The sequence below is a fragment of the Melospiza melodia genome, chromosome 10 (genome assembly GCF_035770615.1).
Source record: "Melospiza melodia melodia isolate bMelMel2 chromosome 10, bMelMel2.pri, whole genome shotgun sequence".
In the NCBI taxonomy this organism is placed as follows: domain Eukaryota; kingdom Metazoa; phylum Chordata; class Aves; order Passeriformes; family Passerellidae; genus Melospiza; species Melospiza melodia.
In genome coordinates this window covers 14,904,718-14,930,276 of record NC_086203.1, presented here as the reverse complement: position 1 = coordinate 14,930,276, position 25,559 = coordinate 14,904,718, and the positions used below count along the sequence as shown (strand labels likewise).

Genomic DNA, 25,559 nt, shown 5'->3' with positions numbered 1-25,559 from the left:
AACTGAGATACTGAAGCAGAAATCTGGTTAAAGGATCTTTTCACAGAAAGCTAATATTACAAGTGATGGTCCTATTGTATCCTATTTTTGGACTCAGTTTTATATATTTGGACTTAGATGCTTATTGTATCTACTCAGTACTTGATGGAAAACTTAGCTTAAATAATAACTTAAGATACTGGCATTCATCCAGTAGCACAGGTCTCTTGGTTCACCCTTTGACCTGAAACAAAATTCCAAGATCTTCTAAAAATTCACATTTCATTGTGTCTGAATTTCTGCTTCTGACTCCTTTATGTCCACAGAAAGCCATGAATTATATAAAGGTTATATAAATTATATATATATATACACAATATAAAATAATTATGTAAATGATATAAAGGTCATCACTGGCTGAGTGAAGGGCTGCTGGGTGCTGATGTGCTGTGCTCAATGCTCCTGTTTCCCTTGGTGGCAGGACTGCATCAGCCTGGGCTCGGGCGAGCCGAGCCGCAGCGCGTACCACTCCTTCGTGCTGTACCACAACAACAGCCCGCGCTGGGGCGAGATCATCAAACTGCCCATCCCCATCGACCGCTTCCGCGGCTCCCACCTGCGCTTCGAGTTCCGCCACTGCTCCAGTGAGTGCCCCCCCTGGGCTCCTGCAGGGCCAGCCAGAGCTGCATCGGCCTGTCACTGGGTGGGAGCAGGGAAGGGAGGCCAGCCTGACACACGGTGAAGGGGCTCTGCTAAGCCACCTTTTGCTGAATTTATCAAGCAGCACACTGAAAACATGGGGAACGGTCAGTGCAGGGCAAAGCAATTTGTAGATGTTTGTCCCTGCTGTTCTTTTGTTGTGGTTTTGTGTAGAATGTTTTCTTTGCAGGATAAACAGTTTAGATTTTGCTGTGTTTGGCATGTCTGTGTTTGATTTGAAGCTTGTCAGTCCTTTACATAGAACCAGAAAAAAGGTATTGGAATTAGAAAAGTTGTTTGTTATGTAGCTGCTTGTTTTCTTTTAGGCATGTGGAGAAGTTGGTGAGTAATCTTGTATATATTGACAAGGTGCGCACAAATACAATTCCTTCTTTCTATCTCTTGCTGCAGCAAAAGACAAGGGAGAAAAGAAACTCTTTGGTTTTGCATTCACCCCATTGATGAGAGATGATGGCACGACCTTGTCAGATGATATCCATGAGCTTTATGTTTATAAGGTACCAGTTCTCTGCAGACTTTTCACTGCTCATCTCTACTTCATTACTTAAATGACTAATGGTCATTACATTATCCATCTCCCCCTTCTTAGAAGTTTGTGAGGAACAGATTAATAGTGGTTTCAAAATTTTATACATTCAAAATCACATGGTTTGGCTAGAGCCTTCTTACAGCTTACCTTTTCTATCCTGATGATAATGATTTATCTGCTATTAATCCCATCCATTTTGACTTCAAACACGTTGGTGTTCATGAGCATTCAGCACTTCTGAGTAATTGCTCTGTGCCTTTGCAAGATAACATTGTGTTGGATTCAAATGTCTCGTGCTGCAGTGCCAGAGCTTGGCAGCCCTGCAGCAAGAGATTTGGGCACTGGGGTTTTTCCTTCCTGCTGATTCACCTGGGTTTATTTGTTCAGTACAATTTTCAGGCAGCAGCACTGAGTTTACATCTGGAAGATCTGGTGAGTTCTAACGAGGCAGTCGTTGGAGATAACTCTGTAGAGCTGGGTCTCTTCTGGACATGTCCAGGCCCCCGAGCACAGCTTTTCCTTAGAAATGTTGGTGTGCACCCACAAAAATCCCAACACAGGCACTGTTGGGGAACTGCTGACAGGCTCTGGGTGTGTGGGATGAGATGGACAAGGTGCAACTCCACCCTTGTGCTGTCCCTGCAGTGTGATGAGAACAGCACGTTCAACAACCACGCGCTCTACCTGGGGCTGCCCTGCTGCAAGGAGGATTACAACGGCTGCCCCAACATCCCCTCCAGCCTCATCTTCCAGCGCAGCACCAAAGAGACCTTCTCAGTCTCCACACAGCTCTCTTCTACCAAACTGACCCAGAATGGTGAGTTGCTGATCCCTCAGAACTGCCCAAGGCAGCAGGAATTAGGAAAGAGGAAAAAAAATTCACTGTTAGCACTTCTACACAATCCAGAGTTTGTTTTGCTTGGCTTTGACAGAGTGGCTCAATAAATAAGATTTACAGCAATGTCCCCAAAGCACAAGCAGACAGGAGTGCATTGTCCACAGTGCAGTGTCAAGTCACACAGGGAAAAATGCAACCTTTACTCTTTCCAAAGCCCTTTCCTATTCCTCCATTCCTTTCTCCATTAGCAGTATTAACTCACTCCATATTGTACTTCTTGTTTTCCATTATATATATATATATGTAATTTCCCAAGAAGTGTGGTCTGCATCCAGAGGAGAAGTGCAAAGTGATGAATCTGATGGGTCTGGGCTTGCCATTCTTCCCTCTGTGTGTGGTTCTAGCTCTTCCTTCCTCTCTCTGCAGTGGATCTGCTTGCCCTGCTCAAATGGAAAGCTTACCCAGACCGAGTGATGGATATTCTGGGAAGACTGAGACATGTCAGTGGCGAGGAGATTGTAAAGGTACTGCATTAAATTACAGCCTCTGGATGTATCTGTGATAGGCACTGAGTTCAGACCTGCAGGCCACTTCTGAAGGCTTCCTCTTACTGTGCTTTTTGATTCACACTGTGAATTTTCACCCTGTATGAATTGGGATTTTATTATGACATGAAACTGGACAGGAAGATACCCTTGAGAATCAGGGCACAGTCAGTCTGTGGGATCAAAGCAGAGCTAATCCTTGGTCAGATTCTCTCAGCCACATGTGCTGGCTCCTCAGCACCAGTGGTTGCAGCCTGCAGTCCCACACAGCTGCTGGTATGGGACACAGACACAGACCCTGGCAGGGGCTCTCTGCTGCATCCAGCCAGCAGTGCACCAGGCTTCTGCCAGCTCATCATTTCATCAGGTTGTGTAGCCACTGCTGCTCTACATGATAATCTGGTGTGGCCTGAGCTTCCTTAGGGCCCAGAATTTCCAATTGCCTTTGAATACTTGTGGTCTCAGCAAAACAAAGTTCATTTCTGATAATCTTAGGTGTGCTGGGAACTTTCTCTAGGATTTATTTCTATAAATCTGGAAGTAAAAGCTGATTTCTAACACAAACAACCAAGGAGAAGAAGTTGAAGGCAAATCCTATCACATAATAAGTAGTTTGTCATTAAAACCACTTTAGTGTAACTCATTTGAGTGCTGCCATATCTGTTATGAATGTTACTCTTTGTGATAACTTGGTAACAGTAACAGGGCAGCACAAATCCCATTTGTATTGGAATTCTTCAAGAATGTCATGTTTTGTACACCTCATTTGTAGGGCAGTACAAGTATCTGGTTTTTATAGAGAAAGAAGAAGAAAGATATGGATTGAATTATTTCATGGGGAGAAGTAATTGATTCTCCCCATAAATCAGCTGTCATTTGGCACTGGGATATGAAGAACAGAATGTAATAATTCAGAAAAAAAGACATTTTATCATTTCAGAGACTTCATAAATTGTTATAATTTATTTCTTGTTGTCCACATTAGAAATTTAAGTAGAATAGATTAAAAAATCATGAGAGAATGTGCAGTTAACAATCTCCAGCACTCTCCTTCACACTCATCCTTTTGGAGACTGTGCTTTGAGAAGAAAAATCACTTGAACTGTCAGTGCTCAACAAGCTGTGGAGTTAAGGGTGAAAGAAGCAGTTGGCAACATGGAACTTGCCCCAATTAATGCTTGTTAGAAAAGCTTTACTTTCTCCCATTTAACAAAAATTTCAATGTTAAACATAATTTAATGTACTGGCCAGCCTCAGCCTCTGATGCTGAACAGTACCTGAGACTCCAATGATTTGAGAATGAGAGCAAGTTCTTTGCCACTGCTGCCAGGCAGCACTTCCAGTCAGCTTAAAGTGAAAGGAACACTCAGTCAAAATTAAAAATCAGGTATAGAGTACATATTTCTTATTTTTTGGTTTTCTGTCACTTTTGTTTGAAAACATTCCTTGCAGAATAAAGAGAAAAATTTGTCTTTGTAAAATCAAATTAAAATCTGTCACATCATATGGATGTACCTGAAGTGATTTATCCTTGCCAAGTGTTTCACAACAATATTAACATGTATGAACTAATTAAAGCAGGGGAGAAATAACTTTTGAATACAATTTAAGTTTAAATTCTTTGTTCATGTCGTTTTAGTTCCTACAAGATATTCTGGACACGTTGTTTGTAGTTTTGGATGACAACACAGAGAAGTATGGTCTGTTGGTCTTTCAGTCTCTGGTAAGCTGCTGGATTATTTACCTCGTGCTCAGTGAGTTTTAAGTTCCTTATGATCATATTACTAGTATTGTACTTCTGCCAGATGTGAAATACTCAGCTGGTCCAGCCATGCCTTCTGTAATGATCTTGGGTGAGGAGGGCAGGCTGACCTCAGCACCTGCAGGGGCAGCAATATTCACTGTAACGTGGGAGAAGCAACCAGTAATACCTGATCACACAGCAGTGACTGCTTAAAGCAGCTCATGTATTTGAATGCTCCTTACCTTGGGTCACTTGTTTGTGGTCCCTTGGCAGCAATGTGCAGCTCCTTGAGCTGGGTTCCCTTCTCCATGTCCCCAGGTGTTCATCATCAACCTGCTCCGTGACAGCAAGTACTTCCACTTCCGCCCCGTGATGGACACCTACATCCAGAAGCACTTTGCAGGAGCTCTGGCTTACAAGTAGGTCTTGTGTTCCTCCCCCTGAGAGGCAGCATCACCAAACTTGGGAATGGTGCCACCATCAGGATCACAACCTTCGTGGCGGCAGTGCCCCCAAAAGTAGAGCTACTCACCTGGAAGTTTTCCAGCACAGCTGTAGGGAAAAGCTGCCAAATGTCCCCAGTGGCTCAGCATGGTTGGGCATTTCTCTTTCCTTCTGGACTGGCAAATCTTTCTTTTCTTTCTTTCTTTTTTGCTTTTTTTTAACTGAAGAGACACTCAGCAACAACTCATTATCAGTCTGTAGTCTATACAAATGAGCTCCCGAGAGCACGTGCATTCCTCATCTTAAGGATGCTGGGAGACATGACTTGTGTGACTTAGAGAACTAATTGTAACTTCCAAAGTAGACAGATATTCACAGAAGATGTTCTATTTGGTTACAGTTTAATTTCAGTAGATCAGAAATTTAAATTTCACTGTCACTTTGAGGATTCTGTCTTATTTCCTGGTATTCAAAAGAGTCTTGCATCAGAGAATGAGACAGACCTTTTGAAAGCACTAACAGTTACCCTTCAGGTTGTTGGGTTTTTCTTTTAGACCATTGCTTCTGTATATTTGAGTATATTCTATCTTTGGCCACAGTAAACTATAAAAAACAGCTAATAATTTCTTTTGATTCTTTTAAGCAATTCACATTTTTGTGTAATTAAAATAAATGTGAAAAATACTCTATCAGTGGCAGGTAGAAACCCATAGATAATATACAACACTGGAAGGCACAGTTGTGTTCAGAGGGTAAAAAGGTGTTCTGCCTTGTGTTAATTAGCACCTCTTTCAGACAAAACAAATGTTTTTTGGTGATCTGATATCTGAAATAAAACATGGGTTTAATACAGCTTTGTAAGTTAGTCCAGATGGTCTCGTGTACTTAGCAAAATAGATGCAGGTATTTTCTTTGTGATCTCAGTTTCTAAAGGCTTCTTACTAAGATGAGAGCTGGGATCTCCTATTAAAACAAATGTATATTTTGGTCTTAGAACCATGCCTTTATCAAAGCTATCTTTCTAACAACACCTTTTTTATGTGCTCTTACTGTTCCTCATGGTCCAAGTCAATTACAGAGAAGAAATGATTTTCTGGTTTTGAAACTTAAATAAATGTAAATACTACGTAAATTCAGTACCAAGGACAGCTGTAACTGACCACTGAAATAAAGTGAAATGAGGCTGCTTTAGAGATGTGTCCCTAACCCCAGGATGTTTGCTGGCTGTCAGAAGAGGTGCTGAAGCTGCTGCTCCTGTTCCCCCAGGGAGCTGATCCGCTGTCTGAAGTGGTACATGGACCGCTCGGCCGAGCTCGTGCGCCAGGACCACATCCAGGAGGCAATGAGGGTAGGTATCCAATGGGCACTGCTGGCTGCTCCTCTGCCACCAGAGGGGCTGGCAAAGCTGCAAATGGAATCAAGGGTAGTGTAGCACTGGTTTCCTAGAATTGCTTAACCAGGTGTTTTTATATATAGCCACAGTTTTAGTTTTAGGGGGAGATTCATTCTTATGCTGAAAAAATTGAAATAATTAAGTCACTTTAAGCCCTTTTGCAACCCTGTGGAGAACTTAAATGGGACTTAGTTCCATGGCTAGTGCATAAATACCCCACTGATGTGGGCTGCACCTTGCCCCCCATGCAGCAGTGTATTTGAGTGTATCAGGTATGGGTGCTATGGATCAAAGCTCTTCATTTCTGGCTGTGACACAGCTCCATTGTAGCATGGGTTGAAGTCCTGGAGTATTTTAAGCAGCAGATAAATGAGTCTTTAACAGGATGGAAATCCTCAAAAGTAGCACAGGACCTTGACCTATGGTTCTGTGATAGGAGCATGATGTCCCAGGGAGGCACAGCTGTGAGAAACACCAGGAATGTTTTGGTGCTATTACAGAAAAATCAGAGGATAAATATTCATTTTACCATGTGTAAGCCTGGAATTCAGTGTGTCAAGTGCACAAATACAAGATGCCAACATTTGCAGGAAGATGTTTTTCTTTGAGTGAATGCCCACCTGCCTCTAAGGGGGCTGGTGCCCTAACACCTGAGTCTGGGCACTTGGAGAACTGGAAGCAGTGGCAGTGATCAGCACGTGGATTTTGTCCTTTGTCTGTTCAAATAGGTGTAACCTCTTCCAGGTGAAGGACACTGCCAATGTCATCCTCCCACTTTCCAGATCCCCTGCTAGGATCCTACTCAGATAGTACAAGGGCATTACACCAGGGCTTGCTTTGGCTTTGTAGATATTGACATGCTTAGGAACATCCTCTTTGGAATCTTCAACCACAGATTCATATGGAATGGTAAAAATAGGGCAAAGATGCCTTTTCAAGGAATTTGCAACTTTCTCATTCTTTTTTTTTTTTTCTATCATTATCTCCCTTGTTTTTTTTTTAATTGAGAAAAAAGCTATTAAAGTTATGAAGATGAGAAGAAGATCTCCAGCTGGAATGACTTCGAGGAGGTTTTCTTGCCTCTCAAATCACTCATTAGTGGTTTAAGCAGTGCAGCAAATAGAGATGTAGGATATTGTCCCTATGTGATCTGCATTTGTGGAACCTCATAGCAGTCCTGTTTGGAAACAGTAAAGACAGAAATGCAGGAATGTCTTTTAGGGATTAGGGAAGTCAGTCTGTGAATATGGTACCTTGTGTCTCAGCCTCCAAGGCAGCTCTTTGCTTTCTCAGGCTCTCAAGTGCTGGCCTGGGATGTGGCTGTTCCCTCTGGGAGGGAGGTCAGTTTGCAGACCTGACAACCCAAGCCTTTCCAAGCACAGGAATTAAAATTACCAGCAGAGTTTGTGCAGACCTGACAGCACATCCTCTGCCACCCACGCTGCTGTCACATCTTATTCAGACAGTTGCCTTTGCAGGTATCTCTTGCAGGCCCAAATTCAGGTCTTTATCTTCTCCCATTACAGTGAAGTGATTGATTTCCTTCTTTGTTTCCAGATTGTATTTCAGGCATTTGGAGAAAGTTTGTACCAAAGACATTATCATTGCTAATGTTTCATTACTAGTACCAGATTCTACTGTTGGGGATTGCTGTGGTCTTTGATGTGTTCACCACAGTCCTTGCATTAGAAGTTCTTTGACTGAGAAAATAGGATAGCTCTGTATCCCTTTTCCCCTGAATTACCTGTTCAGTGTAGTGCCCTAAAGCTGCTGCTGAAATACTCTGCACTCTCATGGCTGCTGGCTGCTCATGTACATTCATCATGGACATGCAGATGTCTCACAGAATTCTGATTTCCACCCCTGGCATTAGCAAAGAGAGTTCTAGAGGACTTCTAAAATTTCTTACCTCCCTCAAGACTGGTCTTAATTCTCAAAACCTCCTGTGCAACTTGGAGAAGCTATAACTGAAAGGAATTTTCTACCTAGAACACAGCATCATGCTCCTTTATTGTGCCCTATACAAAGCTCCACAAAAGCTGCATCCAAGAAGAGCTGCCTGTGCCTCCCAGGGGATTTCTGTAACCAAGTGTCCATGAATGGCTTCACAGCCAGTTTGGCTGTCTCTGAGGAAATTAAGAACTAAGGAACTGTGTCAAGGAAATGCCCTTCCAGCTTCAGTTCTCTTCCAGCAGAACTATAAGTGGGTTTTGCCTAGATTAGGGAACCAACAGCAAGGGCTTTTTTCCCTCAGGAGGTTTTCCCTGAGTCTTCCATGCTAGTCACAGGGCAGAAGTGCTCACTTGTTACATGAGCATGCACACAGGCTGTGAGGGACCTACTTCAATTTGACACTGATCTTTTATATCATGCCAAACATCACTGAAGGCTGGGAATTTATCTCAGTGCACTTGTATGTCTTCAGTCACAAATTCACATCATATTTGTGATGCTGTAGGTAGCAGGAGCCAAAGTTAGTCCTGGTGCTGACTTGTGCTGCCAAGACTTGGTTTGTGTTTTTAGCATCCCAGCCACGTGTGCAAACACTGGGAACTCCTTGGTTCACTGCCTGTGTGGGCTCACTGTGCTAAGGAAGTGCAGTGCTCTGAGCCCTGCTGTCTCACCTTCCACGGGGAATTATGGAGGTTCACACACAAATGCTCTGATTCACTGCAGAACCTCACATTGAAGTTAGGAGCCTGCAGATGAGAATCATGGTTGTGTGTACTGAAGGCCCAAAGCAGCTCCCATGAGCACTGCATGTGCTGGGTTTGGTGTTGGCACAGGGCTGTCAGCCTTGGAGAGCTGACTGGGATCCAGCTGGCCTTTGTCTTGTCTGGAAACAGGAACACAGCTGAGATTTCCTGATGAAGTTCCTTGGTGTAAGGAAGCTTCACTGAGAGATGGTTTAGTAGAGAAGTATGAATAATAACTGCTAATTACCAATGTTGCCATAATGTCTTGGGGGGGAGGAGGAGGGGGGAGGCTGTAAGAGTCAATGGCATTTTGAAATCCATGATGGCTTTACGAGGAATTTCACATTCCTGTTCTATATCCTTAAAGCTGTGGCATTCTAAAGCTTACAACATAGCATTGCATACTTGTGCTTATTGTGTGATGGTTCAGTGAGGGACTCCTATGGGTGCAAAAATATCTCCTGGGAGCAAAACCTGTATTTGAATTCCCAGCATTGAGGTGAGACAAGAGCATTTTCCATGGAATACAGTGAAATATTACTAAGGTTTCTGTACGGCCTATGATTGCTGAATCTCCAGCCTGTTGTTTTCCTGTGCTAGGTTTTGAGGATATCATCAAAACATGAATTATGTCTTCCCTCAGTCCTGCTTTGCTGGTGAATCCTGTTAAGCACTAACAGAAGGAGTGATGTCCCTGATATTTGGTACACTCTGGCACTGCCAGTTGTGCACAGCCAGTATCAAGGTGTGAAGTGTCACCTTGCTGGGGTGGCTCAGAACTGTTGACAGGACAGTGACTTGTTACAGCTGCTCAGAACAAAGTGTTTTCTTCATAGTCACTGCTGCCAAATCAATGCAGTTCTAAGTAATACCATTTACAAAATTTTGAAAGAAAACAGAACAGCTTCTTCAGCCACTTCATTGTGCCAAGTCATGAGAAAACCAGACGTTTCATACTTTAACCAAAATTTTCCTCAAATGATGTAACTCAGATTTGTCTCCTTCATGTAAATGCATACTTTTTCTGTTAGTGGCACATAGAAGTAACAAAAATTATTGGTTGAGAATGGGTACTTGCCTAAAAGTAGTTTTTCCTCAACTGAATTATGTAACTTATAAAGCCTGTTTTTCATTCTCCTTTCTAAAGCTCAAGAATTTAGTTATTATGCATGTAGAGTCTTTCTTGGTTCTCTTTAAAGCTCCTTTATTTTTCTTTCTCTCTTTTTCTCTGCCTTGATCTCCTTCCTCTCCTGCTCCTTAAGGCCTTGGAATATCTTTTCAAGTTCATTGTCCAATCTCGGATCCTTTACTCCAGAGCTACTTGTGGAATGGAGGAGGAGCAGTTCCGCTCCAGCATCCAGGAGCTTTTCCAGTCCATCAGATTTGTGCTCAGCTTGGACAGCAGGAGCTCTGAGACTCTCATCTTCACACAGGTTTGCTATTTCCTACACTCCCACTGGCAGACCACAAGGCAGCTGTTCCTGCAGGGTGGGAGGTGTGGGCACACGGGGGTGAAATGCAGGTCAGTTTTATGCTGGAAAACAAGACACCCATTAATGGCATTAGGCAGTAACTCTGCACAGGTGAGCTGGACTGGGGGCACTTTAGGAGGATGTGACTTCCACATGAGAATGCAATTTCTGCTGTTCACAAAAGTAAACTCTGTTTTCAAGTCTCCCTCATTCCTATGTCTTATGGTTGGCTGTTGCAACAAAGCAGATGGGACTCAGTTTCTCCATGCAGGAAAAGCCCATCCTTCATTCACATACTTCATATTTATAGGAAATACCATAAGGCACTGTGTTAAACCTAACTGGTCAGCAATACACTGACACTCAGTTTATTGGTGGGTAAATGGCCATGGTGTACATCTGTCAAATCTCTGTATATTTGGTTAGTTTCCATATTTTCTTCACTGATTCTTATGGGACAGAATTCTTGTTTAGAACAGGTGCAAATTGTTTTATTACAGAATAGCTTGTTGTTAACTGCTTTCATTCTTATGATTTTTCACATGGGAAGTTAGCTAACTGCACTTAGAAGAAATAACAGGCCAGGTGCTAATTTAGCAGAGCAAGGCCTGATTTTATAAGGCCTTTCTTTTATAATATCTCTACTTGTATGCAACAGTTGGCCTCAAGAATTTCTAAATCCTTCACTATAGTACTTCAAATCAATATTTATGGTCACAGCAGCATCACAGTGAGAAGTTCAACTGATGTGTTTGCACTCAGGTAAACAATTCCAGCATGTGCTAAAATTACAGTCAGAATCATGTGCAGCCTGACCACAAACATGTTGTGATGCCCATACTCATATTTAATGCATCATTAAATATGGCCCAGGGGACTTCATGAAGATTCTATGCGGGCTGAAGACAATACTCCAAGTAAGGATGCTGCTTAGTTTTGGGCTCAGTTTTAAAGTACTGCATTACATACTGCTGCATCTAAATTTTAAATGTCAAACATCCTGTTTGATGCCTCTGCTCAGAGAATGTCAGGATGGAGCACCCAGAGCTCCCTGGTTAATGTGAAGGTGGTTTGTAATCACTAATGCAGAATTACAGGTGTTTGGAACACCTGCTGTATTTTGCAAAAGAAGCAGCTGCTGTGAACACTGCAGCCAAGCAGTGACTCTGCTGGTTCAGGAAGCTGCCAGTGGAGTGATCCCTTTCTTAAGGAGCTGCTCTGAAAGATTTGAGAACAGCTGCTCTAATGTTTTATTTAATCACCCATTAGTGGGTATAATAAGATGAGCCAGGAACAAGAGCAATCAGTGCACAGAATTTTGCAGACAAAATTGGTGATGGTGAATGGAAACAGTATCTGCTGAATGTTTTCCAGTTGTGTTGGTCCCAAATAGAGAGGGAGAGTCACTTTGAGGATGGGGAATTTTCTGGTTTTTTCTTTCTCTTCTTAATTTTTTTCCACCTTTCTCTCAGTATGGTATTTCTTACTTTGGACTTTTATAATTTGCAAAGCCTGTCCTTGTTGAATCTTTGAAAAGTTTACTTTTTGTTTCCCCCTTGCCACTGTGTTGCCCCCTGAACCCCCTTGCCCCGTAGGCCCCCCAGCCTGGAGGGCAGGCGAGCGGAGCCGGGACAGGTGCCCCACAAAAAGGTGGGGGCACAGCCAGGCCGACATTTAATTCTGTAAGTAATGATCCCCAGGACTGCTCAAGTGTTTCATTGTGGATGTTCCCAGTTAATCTCCTTTCCCTACCCCAAACACTCTTTTCCTGCATATCGACTAGAGTGTGATGTTTAAGTGGCCAGTACATTAGAACTTTAAAATGTGGAATATTTCAGTTAATTCATGGACCAGTTTATATCATCCGCACACCAAAAAGACAATACTGAGGGTGTAAACAAGATTATATAAATCAAATTGTTCAGGGGAGTCAAGCAGTTGTTTCTTATTTGGTTTTTAGTTCTGGAAATCTGGACAATAGTTAAATACCCACAGAAATGCTCAAGGCCCTGGCAAACAATTTCCCTCACACTTGCCCTCTTCTCCAAGATAACTGAGAGATCTCAGTTTTTTCCAGCAATGAGAGTAAAACTGATTTCCTTCCTCCTAGGCAATTAGTTTGACATGAGTAATGTTCCAGTATATTTTAGGGTGTTGAGCAATAATGGGACCCTTCAAGGTCGCCTCAGGACACCTCCAAATCTTCCTGAAGAGATCCCATGCCTACCCTTGGATTGCTAGGGTTTATACAGAAATCCTTCTGCTTTAAAAGTAACAGAAAGTTTAGGAAATGTCCTGTAAGGATTTGTTGAGCCAATATTGTAATTTCACTTGTATTATCCCAAAGATAAAGACAGTGACTGGATTTGTGGCTGTTACTGCCTTCCAAGAGTACCAGGAGCTAGTGAAACAATTTATACTTATTTATTTTGTTAGTACATTGTAGGTATGCAGGAACAAATAGGTGACAACACCCAGGAGGCCTTGTGGGGGTTTGCGTAATCTGAATTGATTGTAACAAAACAAGATTTTGAGAGAGAACAAGTGGAAGAAAGAATTTTGTATTTAGAAGAAGTAAACTTATATTCAGAATAATTTAATGAGTTCTACCATGTTAGTTGTAAAAATAACTTGATTTTGCTCAAATACTATTAAATAGATTTCACTGTTGAAGGAAAAAAGACTTGGCAAAGAAGGAGGCTGGGATTATATGTATTAGGAGAGTCATGTCAGTATGGAAGAGATAAAGAAATGTTTATGCAATGAGAAAACAAAAAAATCTCTGAGGAAAAGGAGATACTGACAGTGCTGAGACTCTGGAAGGACAAAGCTGAACAGAGATCTGCAGTGAAGTCTGATACATCTGAGCTGGTGCAGGAAAACACTGAGGGGTTTGTGTGGAGAGCTTCAGGGAAGGGAGGTGGGGATGGCAGGAAGGGAAGAGTGGAGGTGAGGCTGGCTCAAGAAAACAACCAGCTAGGAATGAAAATAGTTACAATGAGGAAGCAGGTGTGAAGCTTGGGTAGGATGTGGAGGAATGGAAGAATTTTAAAACATTAGAGCTGGTGGCAGTTGTTTGATAGGACACCAAGTGTGCAGAACTTGAGCACAGGGTGATGCATGGAATTTTCTACTCCTGTGAAAAAATTAATTGGAGAATAGGAAATGACATGAAGGGATTTTTGTTGCTGTTGTGTTAAACCATTTCTGCACTTCAAGAAGCACTTTCAAGGATAGCTCCAGCTTACTGGAAATATCTGTTACTGCAAGAATCACATGAACACTCGCATGATGTGATGCCTCTTTCACATGGACTCACACCCCACCCCTGCTGCAGAGATCCTGAAATGTCACATGGCAGAGCTGGTTAAGGGTCTGTCAGCAGGTTCTTCACTTCAGAATATTTTCTGAAGAGTTTTAACTGTCTCAGGTAGTTGCTTGGTACAAACAATTGGTATAGAACTCTCTAATCAGAAGCAAGTGTTGTATTAACTGAAAAAAGGAAATCAACAAAAATGGACTATCTTGTCTGGTATCTCAATTTTTCTTCTGTTTTATAAGCTGTCTCCTAAAATACAGCTTTTTGAAGCTGTATCTATGTGCTCTACTTTTCCTAAGATTCACTATTGCAGCAGCACTTGATTTTTCTATGCTACATGTGACTTGTTCACTCTGAGCTCCAGGTACCACCAGCCATGACCACCAGCCCTAGCACAGTCTGTAGTAGCTTTGTGCAGACCCTAGTTGAGTGTTCCTGTTGTTCCCACCTCTCTGCACTGATGCAGGTGGGGAGCTGCAGGTGCTGAGCTGCTCCTGTCCCCGCAGGCTGCCCTGCTGAACTCGTTCCCCGCCATCTTTGACGAGCTGCTGCAGATGTTCACGGTGCAGGAGGTGGCGGAGTTCGTGCGCGGCACGCTGGGCAGCATGCCCAGCACGGTGCACATCGGCCAGTCCATGGACGTGGTCAAGCTCCAGTCCATCGCCCGCACGGTCGACAGCCGCCTCTTCTCCTTCTCAGGTGAGCTGGGCTCAGGGGCTGCCGCTCGCTCAGGGGAGCAGCACCTTGGGGGCTTTGGCAGTGCCTCTGTTGGGAGTCATTCCCTTCTGAATGCCAATGATGTTGGTCACTATTTCTCTTGGCAGTGTCATTGATAAATGCATTCATTCGCTCAGTTGGTTGGAGCATCAAACCAACACTGTGGGCTTGGTCTCTCTTTTCCCAAGGGCTTTCACTTCAGAGTTGGATTCCACAATCCTTGTTTGTCCCAACTCAGAATATTCAGTAATTCTGTTAACTCTGTTCAGTACAAATACTTTACAAGTTTCACTGTGCTAGGAAATGTTTATCAATCCATCATAGATAAATTGTAGTTACTAAAGGTTGATTAATATACATTAAAAATTAGTTAATTATTAAAACTGCCAAATCTCACTTTATGTTTCATGTTGTTGACATAAGTTGGCTGGAAAGGAGGTTTTCTTCCTGTCCATGGAAGGAAGGAAACTGTCTTAGGCAGTTTTAATAATTTTTTTTATTTTCTTCCATGGACAGGAAGAAAATCTCCTTTCCAGCCAGCTTGTGCCTGAGAAGCAGGGAGGATAGTCTTGTGAGAAACCCATCACATTCCTTTAAAGTATCTTTAATCTTTCTGTTGTAACTTTAGTATTTCAACACTTTAGTAACTCTTTAGTTCTTAAAATTTTACTTAAATATATTACTGCTTACATATACTTTAAAACAGAATTTTAAAAGATCTTTAAGAACTCAGTGGAAAATGGCTGAAGATTGTGAGTGTATTTCATACATGAAGGTCTGAATGAAAGAAATTATGAAGGTAAAAGTGGAAGATAGAAAGCTCCACTGGGTTTCTCTTTCCTGTAGTGAGGACCTCAAGTTAGTGCACTGAAATTATTGTGCTCAGTACAAGGTGAGAATAACACCACAGAATTTTGTCAAAACCATCCATTGTAATTGTAAATATTTTCTTTCCTTACATTTATAACGATTTTCCTTCATCCAGAGTCCCGGCGCATCCTGCTGCCTGTGGTCCTTCACCACATTCACCTTCACCTACGACAGCAGAAGGAGCTGCTTATCTGCTCTGGGATCCTCAGTAGTATCTTCTCCATAATCAAGACCAGTTCTTTGGTAAATCTGCTACGTGATTTTAATTTTTTATTTGCACCTCTGATTTAGTAAAATGAAGAGTGAGACATTTTTATAGGTTACTACAGGTTTTTCAAAGAACCATTTAAAAACAAGATTGTGCTGTCAGCAGGAGAGCATCTGAAATGAGGGTCTGGCTCTGTGTGTGACTCAGAGCATCCTGATTACACAGTGTGCCTGCTGTTGGGAGGGGGGAATCACATACACCCTCACCAGCTTTGACACTGTTTAATTTTCTTCACGCAAGCCCAGAACTTGGATGTCAGTGGAGATTAAAAGTTCTACACAGCTCAAGGACTCATAGTTCTGCAAGAGACAGTAACTAGCACTTTGTGGTGCACATTAAAAGAATACTCTAAAATTATCCAATCAATGAATTCCCACTTAGTTCTGGAAATTGCTGCTGAGTTTCAACACCCAGCTTTGACGGTCATAATACTCTGATCTCAAATGGTAACTGGATCATGTGAAGCAATGCTCACAAAGAGGGGGTGGTGAAGCTTCCCCACCTGACTAAAGTAGGAAGCTCGTGGTGCTAAATATAATTCACACCAATGTGTATTTCCAATTACAAGTCAAGGTTCTGTGTGAAAGGAATGAGATGAAAGGCATCATGGAAATCAGCTAAAATAATACTGCCGTGGAGTAAAGGTTCCTGAACATAATCTGCTCCTGTTGTGTTCTAGACCTTTGATTATAGACTAACCTTTATGGCTGTGACCCTGAATGTTTCCATCAGAGACTGTCCAGGTAACACACACACACTCTGACAGAACAACAGGATCTGGGACCAATGAGGAATTTGGTTGTACTTCTGTGAGCCTGTTCTAGAGCTCTCTGTCCCAGGGAGCCTGGTATGGCTCACTCAGCAGAGCTGTCTTTACCAGTTCCATCTCTCCAGTTTCTAACTGTGTGTTTGCTCACCACTTGCTGTAGGAGGGAGATGTCGTGGAGGAGGTTGAGATGATGGTGGAGAGCCTCCTGGACGTGCTGTTACAAACTCTGCTCACAATCATGAGTAAATCGCAGTCTCAGGAGGCGGTAAGAGGGCAGCGCTGCCCGCAGTGCACAGCAGAAATCACTGTTAGTAACTAACAATCAGTTTCTATTTCCTGCTTCTCTAACCTCTGGTTCAGTCCCTCACCACCACTGGCACCTCATCATCATCTCTGCTGCATGAATGCCCAGGGCTTTGTCTCTTTCCCTTAATAAGCCACAAACCCATTCCTTCCTCCCTGCACCAGTGAGGGCTGCAGGAAGCAGTGGAGCTCAGGAAGCTTTAGTGGATTTCCAGATTATTTTCTTGTTTGTCTTTGCAGCTGTGATTGAGAGTTATTGCTTTAGAATTGAGGTACTAGGGAGCTGCCTGGGGCTTCACCCCTAAGGTGGTTTCACCAAGGGCTATAATGAGTATCAGGTTGTGATCCCCAAAACTGAGGATATGACTGTGCTCTCTGGTTAAATCCCTTTATTTAACACCCTGGAGAGCTCCTGTCCAGGGTCACTGATTATTCCATGTAAATGAAACACAACATACTTTTTCAAAAGAAATTAAGAGATGCTAAGTGAGCTGTTGAGCTTGGGGGGAGAAGCCACCACTTTACCCAGGCTGCCAGCTTTAGCCACAGGGAAGAAATTTTTCTTTCACATGTGGTGGAAGAGAAGAAAAAGAATAGAATTTTGCTGTTCAGCCTTTTTCTTTCCTGGATTTCTGCCCCTTTCTATTCTAGCCTATTTTAGCCTATTTTTGTTTGTTGGAGTCTCTAATGCAGCTTTTGCACAATGTAGGATGTTAAGCTGCTGTTCAGAACATCTTTTTTTTTAGACTTGTTTTTTTAGCAAATGGCTGAAACCTCAGCAGTGCTGCTGGGGGCAGATGTGCACTAAAGGTGCACTTCTCACACAAGAGAGGAGGTTGGATCTTTCCTTGTTAGCTCAGTTAACAAGATGTGCTTTGATACAGAAGAAAAAGGACTGGCTTGCAAATGTCCAGTAATATCTCAATTGCCTTTTACTGCTGCGATTTGACTTCCTGCTGTTTCCCACATGCCAGCCCACACAGAAGAGCACATCTTTCTTCCTTGGGAAGTTCAGCCCTGGAAAGTTTCTTGCAACAACCTATGTCAAAGCTTCTGGGTAGATGTTTGAGCCATTTAAGAGTAACAATAAAATGGAAGGCACAGTCCCTTGTATTTGCTCCTCAATTTACATTTCACAGCACAGTGATATATGGATTCTTATTAGATATGGCTTAGATTTGTGCATTTTCCAAATTAGTTTTCTCTGTTGAAGAAAAAAATAGTGTTGTGCAAGGGACTGGCAGTCAACAGACCCAGTCCTGATGGTTTTGGCACCACTTTGCTTGTTCTCTTGGACAGATTGCTTAACTTCTCTGTGCTTTGCTTTCAGATTTGTAAAATGGGGGAGCTCCTCTTTGGAAAACACTTTGGGATGCTGTGGTAACTGGTTAGGGTGCATCTGCTTTGCAAAATTACAGAAATGTTGTTGTTGCTCATGTAGGCTTACCCAGACTGTGCTCAGGAAATCTGGCTGCAGATCTGTCAGTACTGGAGCTTTGACAGCACAGAACTTGGTGAACACTAATAAGCCATACATTTACAAGCTTCCAGACACCTTCTGTAGCCCAGCCTGATCCCAAGCTGTCACTGCTTTACTGGTCAGAGTCACTTAGTTCAAATAACTGCTGGTCTATTGGCATGAGCTGCAGTCACACCTCTGACACTCACTGTGTATTAAGTACCTGAAAAAGGTATTGTCAAAACCTGCATGCTTGGAGGGGGATTTGTTAATGTCTGTATTAATAATTTTAAATTACTTCTGTTTAGACTACGATTTTGATTAAAAGATCTTTAAAACTGGCATCTGTGGAGGAGCCTCCTGGAGGTGTATCCCTGTATTAACAGTAACTCAGGAACTGTTAGCCTGCAGTACTTTCAATCTCTCTGCATGTCAGCTGTCCCCTCACAGGCATTGGGGCCATTTCAGACCCCTCCCTTTATACCTTCCCCCTGGTTAAGCTTTGTATCTGTGGAATTTCAGATTGTCTGAATGAAAGAGTTTCTCATTTGGTCAACAGGGAGAATATGTCTCCTGCCTTTTATCTTTGCTTCGTCAGATGTCAGACACTCACTTCCAGCACTTACTGGACAACTTCCAAAGCAAGGATGAGCTGAAGGTACAAAAGGATGTGATGTTTGTAGGGTGATTCCCTGAGAATGGAAGAGCACAGGGGAATCCCTCCAGCATCACTTGCCTGTTGATCAGTCTGGTCCACTGGCACTCTGTTCAGGGACCTCCCTTTCACTTCTACAATCATTGGTGTAGTGTTGCAAAAACACATTTAGGACCACAGGGCACTGAATTATCTTTATAACAGCAAATAAAGTCCCATGGTGTTGGACATAAAGGATATTGTAATTGTTACATATAAAACACAGGCAGAGGAACAGGGCTTTTTAATCCTGTGAATGTCAAGTCAGTTGTTGTATGGCGTTTTGCTACATGTTCAGTATGCACTGGAGCTTTCTTACAAAGGGTATTGATTTTATGCCAGAAGAGAATTTCAAGCCTTTTGGGGGTTACAAATGTCTCCAGCAGATGAAATATTTTTGGGGAAAGCTGTAACCTTACCACTCCACTTGCTGCATGCTTCTTTGAGAGCACAGCTTAAATTATGGCTCTCCATGAACAACAGGGGTGGGTGAGGGCCACAGACCTCTGACATTTTGAAGTGACACATCTCTCATCTCATACCAGCAGAACTTCTTAACTCAGCTTCTGTGGGGAAGAGGAGTATCTCCAGCAACAGCCTGTTTAAAAGGCAGACTAATCCTATAAATAAGGACAAGCTTTTATATGAAATTCTTTTGTTTAGCATGGCACTCAAATATGCACAATAAGAACAATGTTCTGTTACCTTAACAAATGAAATGGAGAAGCAGTGAGAAGTCCTTTCTGGATAGACTTTCAGCTTTTAAATATTTTGTGTGCGTATAGAGAAGCTGAATAAATTAGGGAGATGAATTTGGAATGATAAAATTCTTATCTTTAGGTTGCAGGGTTCAGTGTATCTCAGGTTGATAGTTATGTAAGATTGCTGCCTTTCTGATAACTTTGAAATTGCTCACAGGAAAGTGATTTGGTAAATTAATTCATAATAAATTTTAATAGGTATTTTAAAAGCCATCTATAGTTCTTATGTCAGACTTGTGGAAGGTCATTGAACTAAAATTTATTGTTATGCCCAAAAGAACTGTTGTATCTCTGATAATCTGAGTGTATGTTCCAAGAGTACCACAAAGGCTGAAGATTTTATATATTACTCTACTTTCCCATCAAATATGGCTGTTGTAATATTTTCAATACTTGTTCTGACATGGAAAGGCATTTTATTCACTTACCACTGTTACACTTCAGGCAAAATGAGGCCAAAAGTCAAGGAGCTTCTAATGCTTTACTCTGAGCTCAGTTACACCAAGATATTATTCAGACACCCTCCATTAAGGCATAATGGTACCATGGTTTTGAAGAATCCCTGCTCTGCCAATTCCTCTACTATTTTGATTTGGTCTGGAAGGAAAACAAAACAACAAAATCATAGGTTGCAAGGCCAACAAATAGTCACATTTGATCTCCCCTGTTGTTCTGTACAGACATGGAGGTGCAGGTAGTCAAAAACCAGAAATGTATTCAGGGTTGGGGATTTTTTTTTTTAAAGCAAACATCCAGCTGAATGTGTCTAAGAGCACTTTGCTGCTGAGTGTTGCCAGAAATGGGGTTTTCTGTTACTATTTTAGAAAGCCTGTGTAGGAGTTTTATTGGGCTTGGGGGTGTGGTTAGTTGTCATATTGTGACGCAAGTCCAAAGAAATTTGGACAGATAAATTAATTAAATGAATGCATTAAAAAGGGATTATGAGTCCAGTATATTTGAAAATAGCTGCAAATTGACACTGGAACTCTGGGTGATAATGTAAGTCAGATACAATTATGCACATTGGGAAGATTTTCATCTCCCTGTAGAAGTGAAGATTTTAAAGAAGCTGGAAGTTGTATATTAGACTCAAACAAAAGGAATAGAGCCATATTCCAAGGTATGTTGCTTTCATGTTTCCAGGTGAATGGCCTTGCAACACAAAGCTCAAGTAGAGCACACTTAGCTTGTCTTTCTTACAATCAAGGAAATAGATTCACCTGCAACTGCTGCTGATTGTTACATATTTTCCCCGTGTGACAGGAGTTCCTCCTGAAGATTTTCTGTGTGTTTCGGAACCTGATGAAGATGAGTGTCTTTCCTCGAGACTGGATGGTCATGAGGTTGCTCACCAGCAAGTAAGTAGAGGAGCAGGAATAAAATGTTGCCATTCTGTGGCAGTTGAAGCCTGGGGGCAGTGTTTTTCCTCAGACTGAGATGTGAGGATCAGGACAGGAATTCTGGAGTGCTCGTGCTCATTCTGCTGTTGTTGTAACAATCTGGACCAAACCTGTGTGCTCGTGGGTTTGTTAAACTGCAGCAGCATTCTCAGAGCCCAGAGTTAAAAGCAGAGCTGAAGGAGCTGCCCTGAGGGTGAGGGGCTGAGTGACCCAGCAGCTCCAGCACACAGGGTGAGCCCAGCTCCCCACAGCAAGGGCTGTTTATGAGCCTCTCCCTCCCTTGTCAGGGAATCCCTGCCTTGAACTTCTGTTTTTTCCCATGAACATCCGTCTGTAGCTGAGCAGGCTCTCGGGTATTTTGGGAAGGGGGAGCAAACCCCAGCCATGACACCAAAGCATTACACAGAGTTCCTGCTCAATTCAGTTGTCATCTGCCATTTAATGCTCCATTTTATCTCAGTTTCTTGCTTCTGCTGGGTGAAGTACTGTTCCCTTTGGATCAGCAGCAGTGTTGAACACAGGGTGGCTGGAATGATCTGCTAGTTCCCTTTGCTAACCTAGCTGTGGGAGTTCCCACTGACTGAAGGACAGCTGGAGCATTCCCACTCTGAGGAAACACCATGGAAATGCTCCTAAAGGCTGCCTGCTCAGCTGAGCTGAATGCTCTGCAATTCCACCCTGCTAATGAGAAGTGAAAGAAGTGGATTTCAGGAATTCAAGCGTAAAGATTCAATGAAGTTCTGTAAGAAAAAAGAAATCCTCCTGAAACAGTGGCTCCCTCAGATACTGCAGGTTTCCTGTTCCCTTGGGCATCATTTTGCCACAAAGCTTTAGACTGACAGTTCCATTCAGCAGTGCTGCTGGAGTATTGCTTGCATGTGAATCAGAGATGTACTCTTCTTTTGATACTACTGTTGCCCTGTCTACATGCCATTTATTAATTCCTGAATCTATCATGTGCCTTCATTGCCTTTCACTAAGGTGTACGTAGCCACCAACAGAAAATAACACAGAATCAAAACTTAGCAAAATACTCACAAGTATCTTGAGTTGAGTGAGATAAAGGGACTGTTGCATAGACAAGAACAGCTCAAACTTTTTGAGTTACTCTCCTCTGGGGAAAAAACCTTTCTGCTTACAACAGGAGGAAAAGGAGGGTATTATTCCATTTCCCTGGTGGTCATATGGCCCAGGCATGCAAAATAGACAGGATTTTAAATGTTCATGTGTAAATTCTAAAAGTTAAAATAGTAGTAAAAGTTCATAATCTTGTATTAAGTAGCACAAATTCATTAAAGCAAAGAACAGTTACTTGTGTGAAAATATCACAGAGATTCCACAAATAATGCACTTCTCTGTACCTGTAGTAAAACCAGCACCACTAACCACTGTAATATGCTGTATTCCAGATTCAAATGTTCTCTTTTGTTTTCTTTTCTTTGTTTTTGGCTGCAGTATCATAGTTACAACAGTTCAATACTTGTCTTCTGCCCTGCATAAGAATTTCACAGAAACGGACTTCGATTTTAAAGTAAGAATTGATTCAGAAAATGTTCTGACATCTTTTCAAACCAGCAGTAACAAAGGAACAGGAGCTGCCCTCTGGAATAGCTGATGATATTTGCAGCATTTATTAGAGTGTCTGTCAGGAAGATGACCTAACTGATAAAGGACAGGAATGGAATCTGCTGCGGAATTGATGGAAATAGAACAGATACAGTATGAGATCAAATCAGGAAAATTGACTCCCTCATAAAGGAAACTAGTAATTCCATAAGCATGGGGCCAGTGGAGCATCTGTCTGATGGATAATGCAATGTAAACTCAGGCAATGCTTTTCCTGAAGCTGGGGCATTCCCCCAGAGGTCTCTCTGGCTGATGGCACAAAACCTGGAGGAACACAGTCCTAGGGAGTGTTGTCCCTGTGTCTGATGTAGTTGGAGATGGGCAGCAAGTTCAGAGTTAGTAAGGAAGAGCTGCCACACATGCACCTGGGCACAAGTGCACACACCAAGCTGGCAAAAACCTCAGCTCTTTGAGAAAACTAGCCAAATTATTGGGGTCCTGTTCATGATTCTTGGGGATTCTTGACAGATAAAATCTGTTCAACGTACAGAAGAACAATTTAAAAGTTTGCTACGTCACCAAATTTATTAATTCTGGAGGTTTGGTGCAAAGAGGAAAACCCAGTGGCATTGCTTTTGTGGGGGTTTTAATGTCAGTTCCTACCAAGGTTTAAATAATCCATTTGTGCCTTTAAGAGTTAATTTGTATCTCCATAGTAAGAGACATATTGATGAAGTTACCCCTTGATTAGGAAAAGGAGTCTGTCTTTCTCTACTTCTTTAAAATTTACTCTTGGAGTGTAATGTTATAAAATTCCTTTGCTTGTCACAGGTGTGGAACTCTTATTTCAGCCTGGCAGTTTTGTTTATAAACCAGCCAAGTCTCCAACTAGAAAATGCCACACCACCTAAGAGGAAGAAGATTCTGGATAAGTAAGAATCTGTTTTGTTGGGTTCCCAGCTCAAAAACCAGCCTTCTTTTCCTACCATAAGTCTCTGTGATTTATTATGAAACCTGGGATGTGGAAATGCCTGGGAAATGAATAACCAGATCTCCCAATACAGCAATCAATGATCAATCAGTCAAGTTGTTTGATATTCTTACTTTGACATAAATGTGAATTGAATTATTTTAACCATTTGGTTGTTTTTTCACATCATTCCCTTGCAAGTTTTGGTTCCCTGGGCAGCTGTGTCTCTGTTCTCTCTCAGGTATGGCGATATGAGAGTGATGATGGCCTATGAGCTCTTCAGCATGTGGCAGAACCTGGGTAAGCCTCTCCCTCTCTTACCTGACAACCAAAGCCAAAGGAAAATCCCTTTTCTTTCAGATTTTTAATTTTTTTTAATCTTTTGTGGCATCACAGAATCCTTTGTTTCTCTGAAGAGAAGCACTTCTCCCACCAAAACTCTCTCTGCACTGTATTCTAGAGGAAAATAACAAAATGCTTGCTAATAGAGATCACAAATACAAGGATATGAAAGGGGTGAATCACTAAGAGAGCAAGAGAGTGACACAAGTCAGACTGGATAACTTAATAATGTGGCTGCAAAATATTCACCTTGCCAAACACAAACATTTTATGTGTAGGAGTGTAGGTAGGAGTTGCTATTCAGAAAATCAAAGACAACAAATGTACCATGGTGATAATCAGCTGATGAGGAGCTACCTGTAAGATACTATGAGTAAAGGAGATTTTGTAATCTTTGAGAAAATATACAAGAATCTGGAGTAAGAGAAGAGGGACCATATTACTGTCACTGTGCTTTCCCTCAGTGCACTTGATTCTAGATTCGTTTGCCCAGTACTGCTTTCTACAGCTAAAAGAAACAACAAAACACAAAAAAATATAAACCCAAGGCAAGCTGGACAAGGTTCAGACAGCAGTCAGGAAGGCTATGGAAGCAAGAAAACTTTATAAACCTGATTTGTCTTGTACACCTAAAATGATACAGCCAGAACTGGTTATAGTTCAAAGGATCTGTGTGGAAAATAGAAGGTCCTCCAAGGTAGCAGAGATCCAATACCCAGAAAAACAAACTGGACAAACTCAGCTGAGAAGAGAGAAGCCAGTTTTGGATGTGTAGATGCAGACATTTATCACTGGATGCTGTTCCAGATCAGGCTTTGTTGAGTTTCTCTCTGCACAGTGCATGGCTCAGGAAAGGCTGTCAGCAAAGTGCCTCAGGTCTCTCCTGGAGGAGATCCACTGGTCCCAGCCTAGGGCAGTTGGGAAATCCAGACAGCAGTGGGGACCAAGAGCTCTGTAGTTCTTCGAAATCTAAAAATGCTCTATTAAGTACCACTATTCTCATCAGCCCTTTCAAAATCTTCATGAACTGGAAGTACCCTGGCCTCTTTTCCCCCAGTTAGTATGTTTTAGTTGGGTTACTTTTGACAGTTTGAATTACTTGGCAAAGTAAAATGCACTGACATTTTTTGCTGAAGGCTTTCACAGTGAAATTAAAAATGCTCTTGGAGACTTTGCGAGAAATGGTGTAAAGCAAATACTGATTTTTCATTCCTTTTCAGGAAAAGAATATTTGCTTTTGTAATGCTCATGCTTACTACTGTGCAAATGTCATTATTGCAAGGATTCCCTATTTACTCAGTGACAGATAGCAAAGGCCTTTATTTAATTACTATTGCTTTGTGTTGTACAGGTGAGCACAAGATTCACTTTATTCCGGGAATGATTGGCCCCTTTCTGGGTGTTACCCTCGTTCCACAACCAGAAGTCCGGAATATCATGATCCCCATCTTCCATGACATGATGGACTGGGAGCAGAGGAAAAATGGCAACTTCAAACAGGTGAGGGCACTGCCCAAGCTTTGCTTTCCTTGCTCTCTGTGTGCAGTGTCCAGCTGGAAGCAAGGAGTTTGTACTTTTTTATCTGTTTCTGACTGTGAATATGTCATGTAAATCTATATAAAATAGAAAATTCAAAACCTAACTCACAAGGCCCCCAGGATTGTTTAACCAGTGCAAACTGCATTTCCCATGAACATGGGGAAGAGGAGGGATGTGTTCAGGACATCACAGATGAGGAAAGCAATTTTGTAAGTGCTGGGT

At 42.1% G+C, this 25,559-nt stretch overlaps 1 protein-coding gene across 13 annotated transcripts in view; it reads left to right on the top strand.

The window, feature by feature from the left end:
- Positions 1-25,559, top strand: part of DOCK3 (dedicator of cytokinesis 3) — a 186,717-nt gene that overhangs the window by 120,444 nt on the left and 40,714 nt on the right. For 12 of the 13 annotated variants that reach the window (XM_063164504.1, XM_063164497.1, XM_063164503.1 and 9 more), the window contains 17 exons: positions 461-623; positions 1,090-1,196; positions 1,874-2,045; positions 2,493-2,590; positions 4,251-4,334; positions 4,674-4,774; positions 6,066-6,147; positions 10,151-10,321; positions 14,186-14,378; positions 15,382-15,509; positions 16,464-16,610; positions 18,625-18,723; positions 20,784-20,878; positions 22,376-22,451; positions 23,318-23,418; positions 23,698-23,756; positions 25,150-25,298. In XM_063164504.1, coding sequence (XP_063020574.1) covers positions 461-623; positions 1,090-1,196; positions 1,874-2,045; positions 2,493-2,590; positions 4,251-4,334; positions 4,674-4,774; positions 6,066-6,147; positions 10,151-10,321; positions 14,186-14,378; positions 15,382-15,509; positions 16,464-16,610; positions 18,625-18,723; positions 20,784-20,878; positions 22,376-22,451; positions 23,318-23,418; positions 23,698-23,756; positions 25,150-25,298 — 2,025 coding nt within the window. The remainder of the gene's footprint in view (positions 1-460; positions 624-1,089; positions 1,197-1,873; positions 2,046-2,492; positions 2,591-4,250; positions 4,335-4,673; positions 4,775-6,065; positions 6,148-10,150; positions 10,322-14,185; positions 14,379-15,381; positions 15,510-16,463; positions 16,611-18,624; positions 18,724-20,783; positions 20,879-22,375; positions 22,452-23,317; positions 23,419-23,697; positions 23,757-25,149; positions 25,299-25,559) is intronic. The other variant, XM_063164496.1, reaches the window with a different exon arrangement.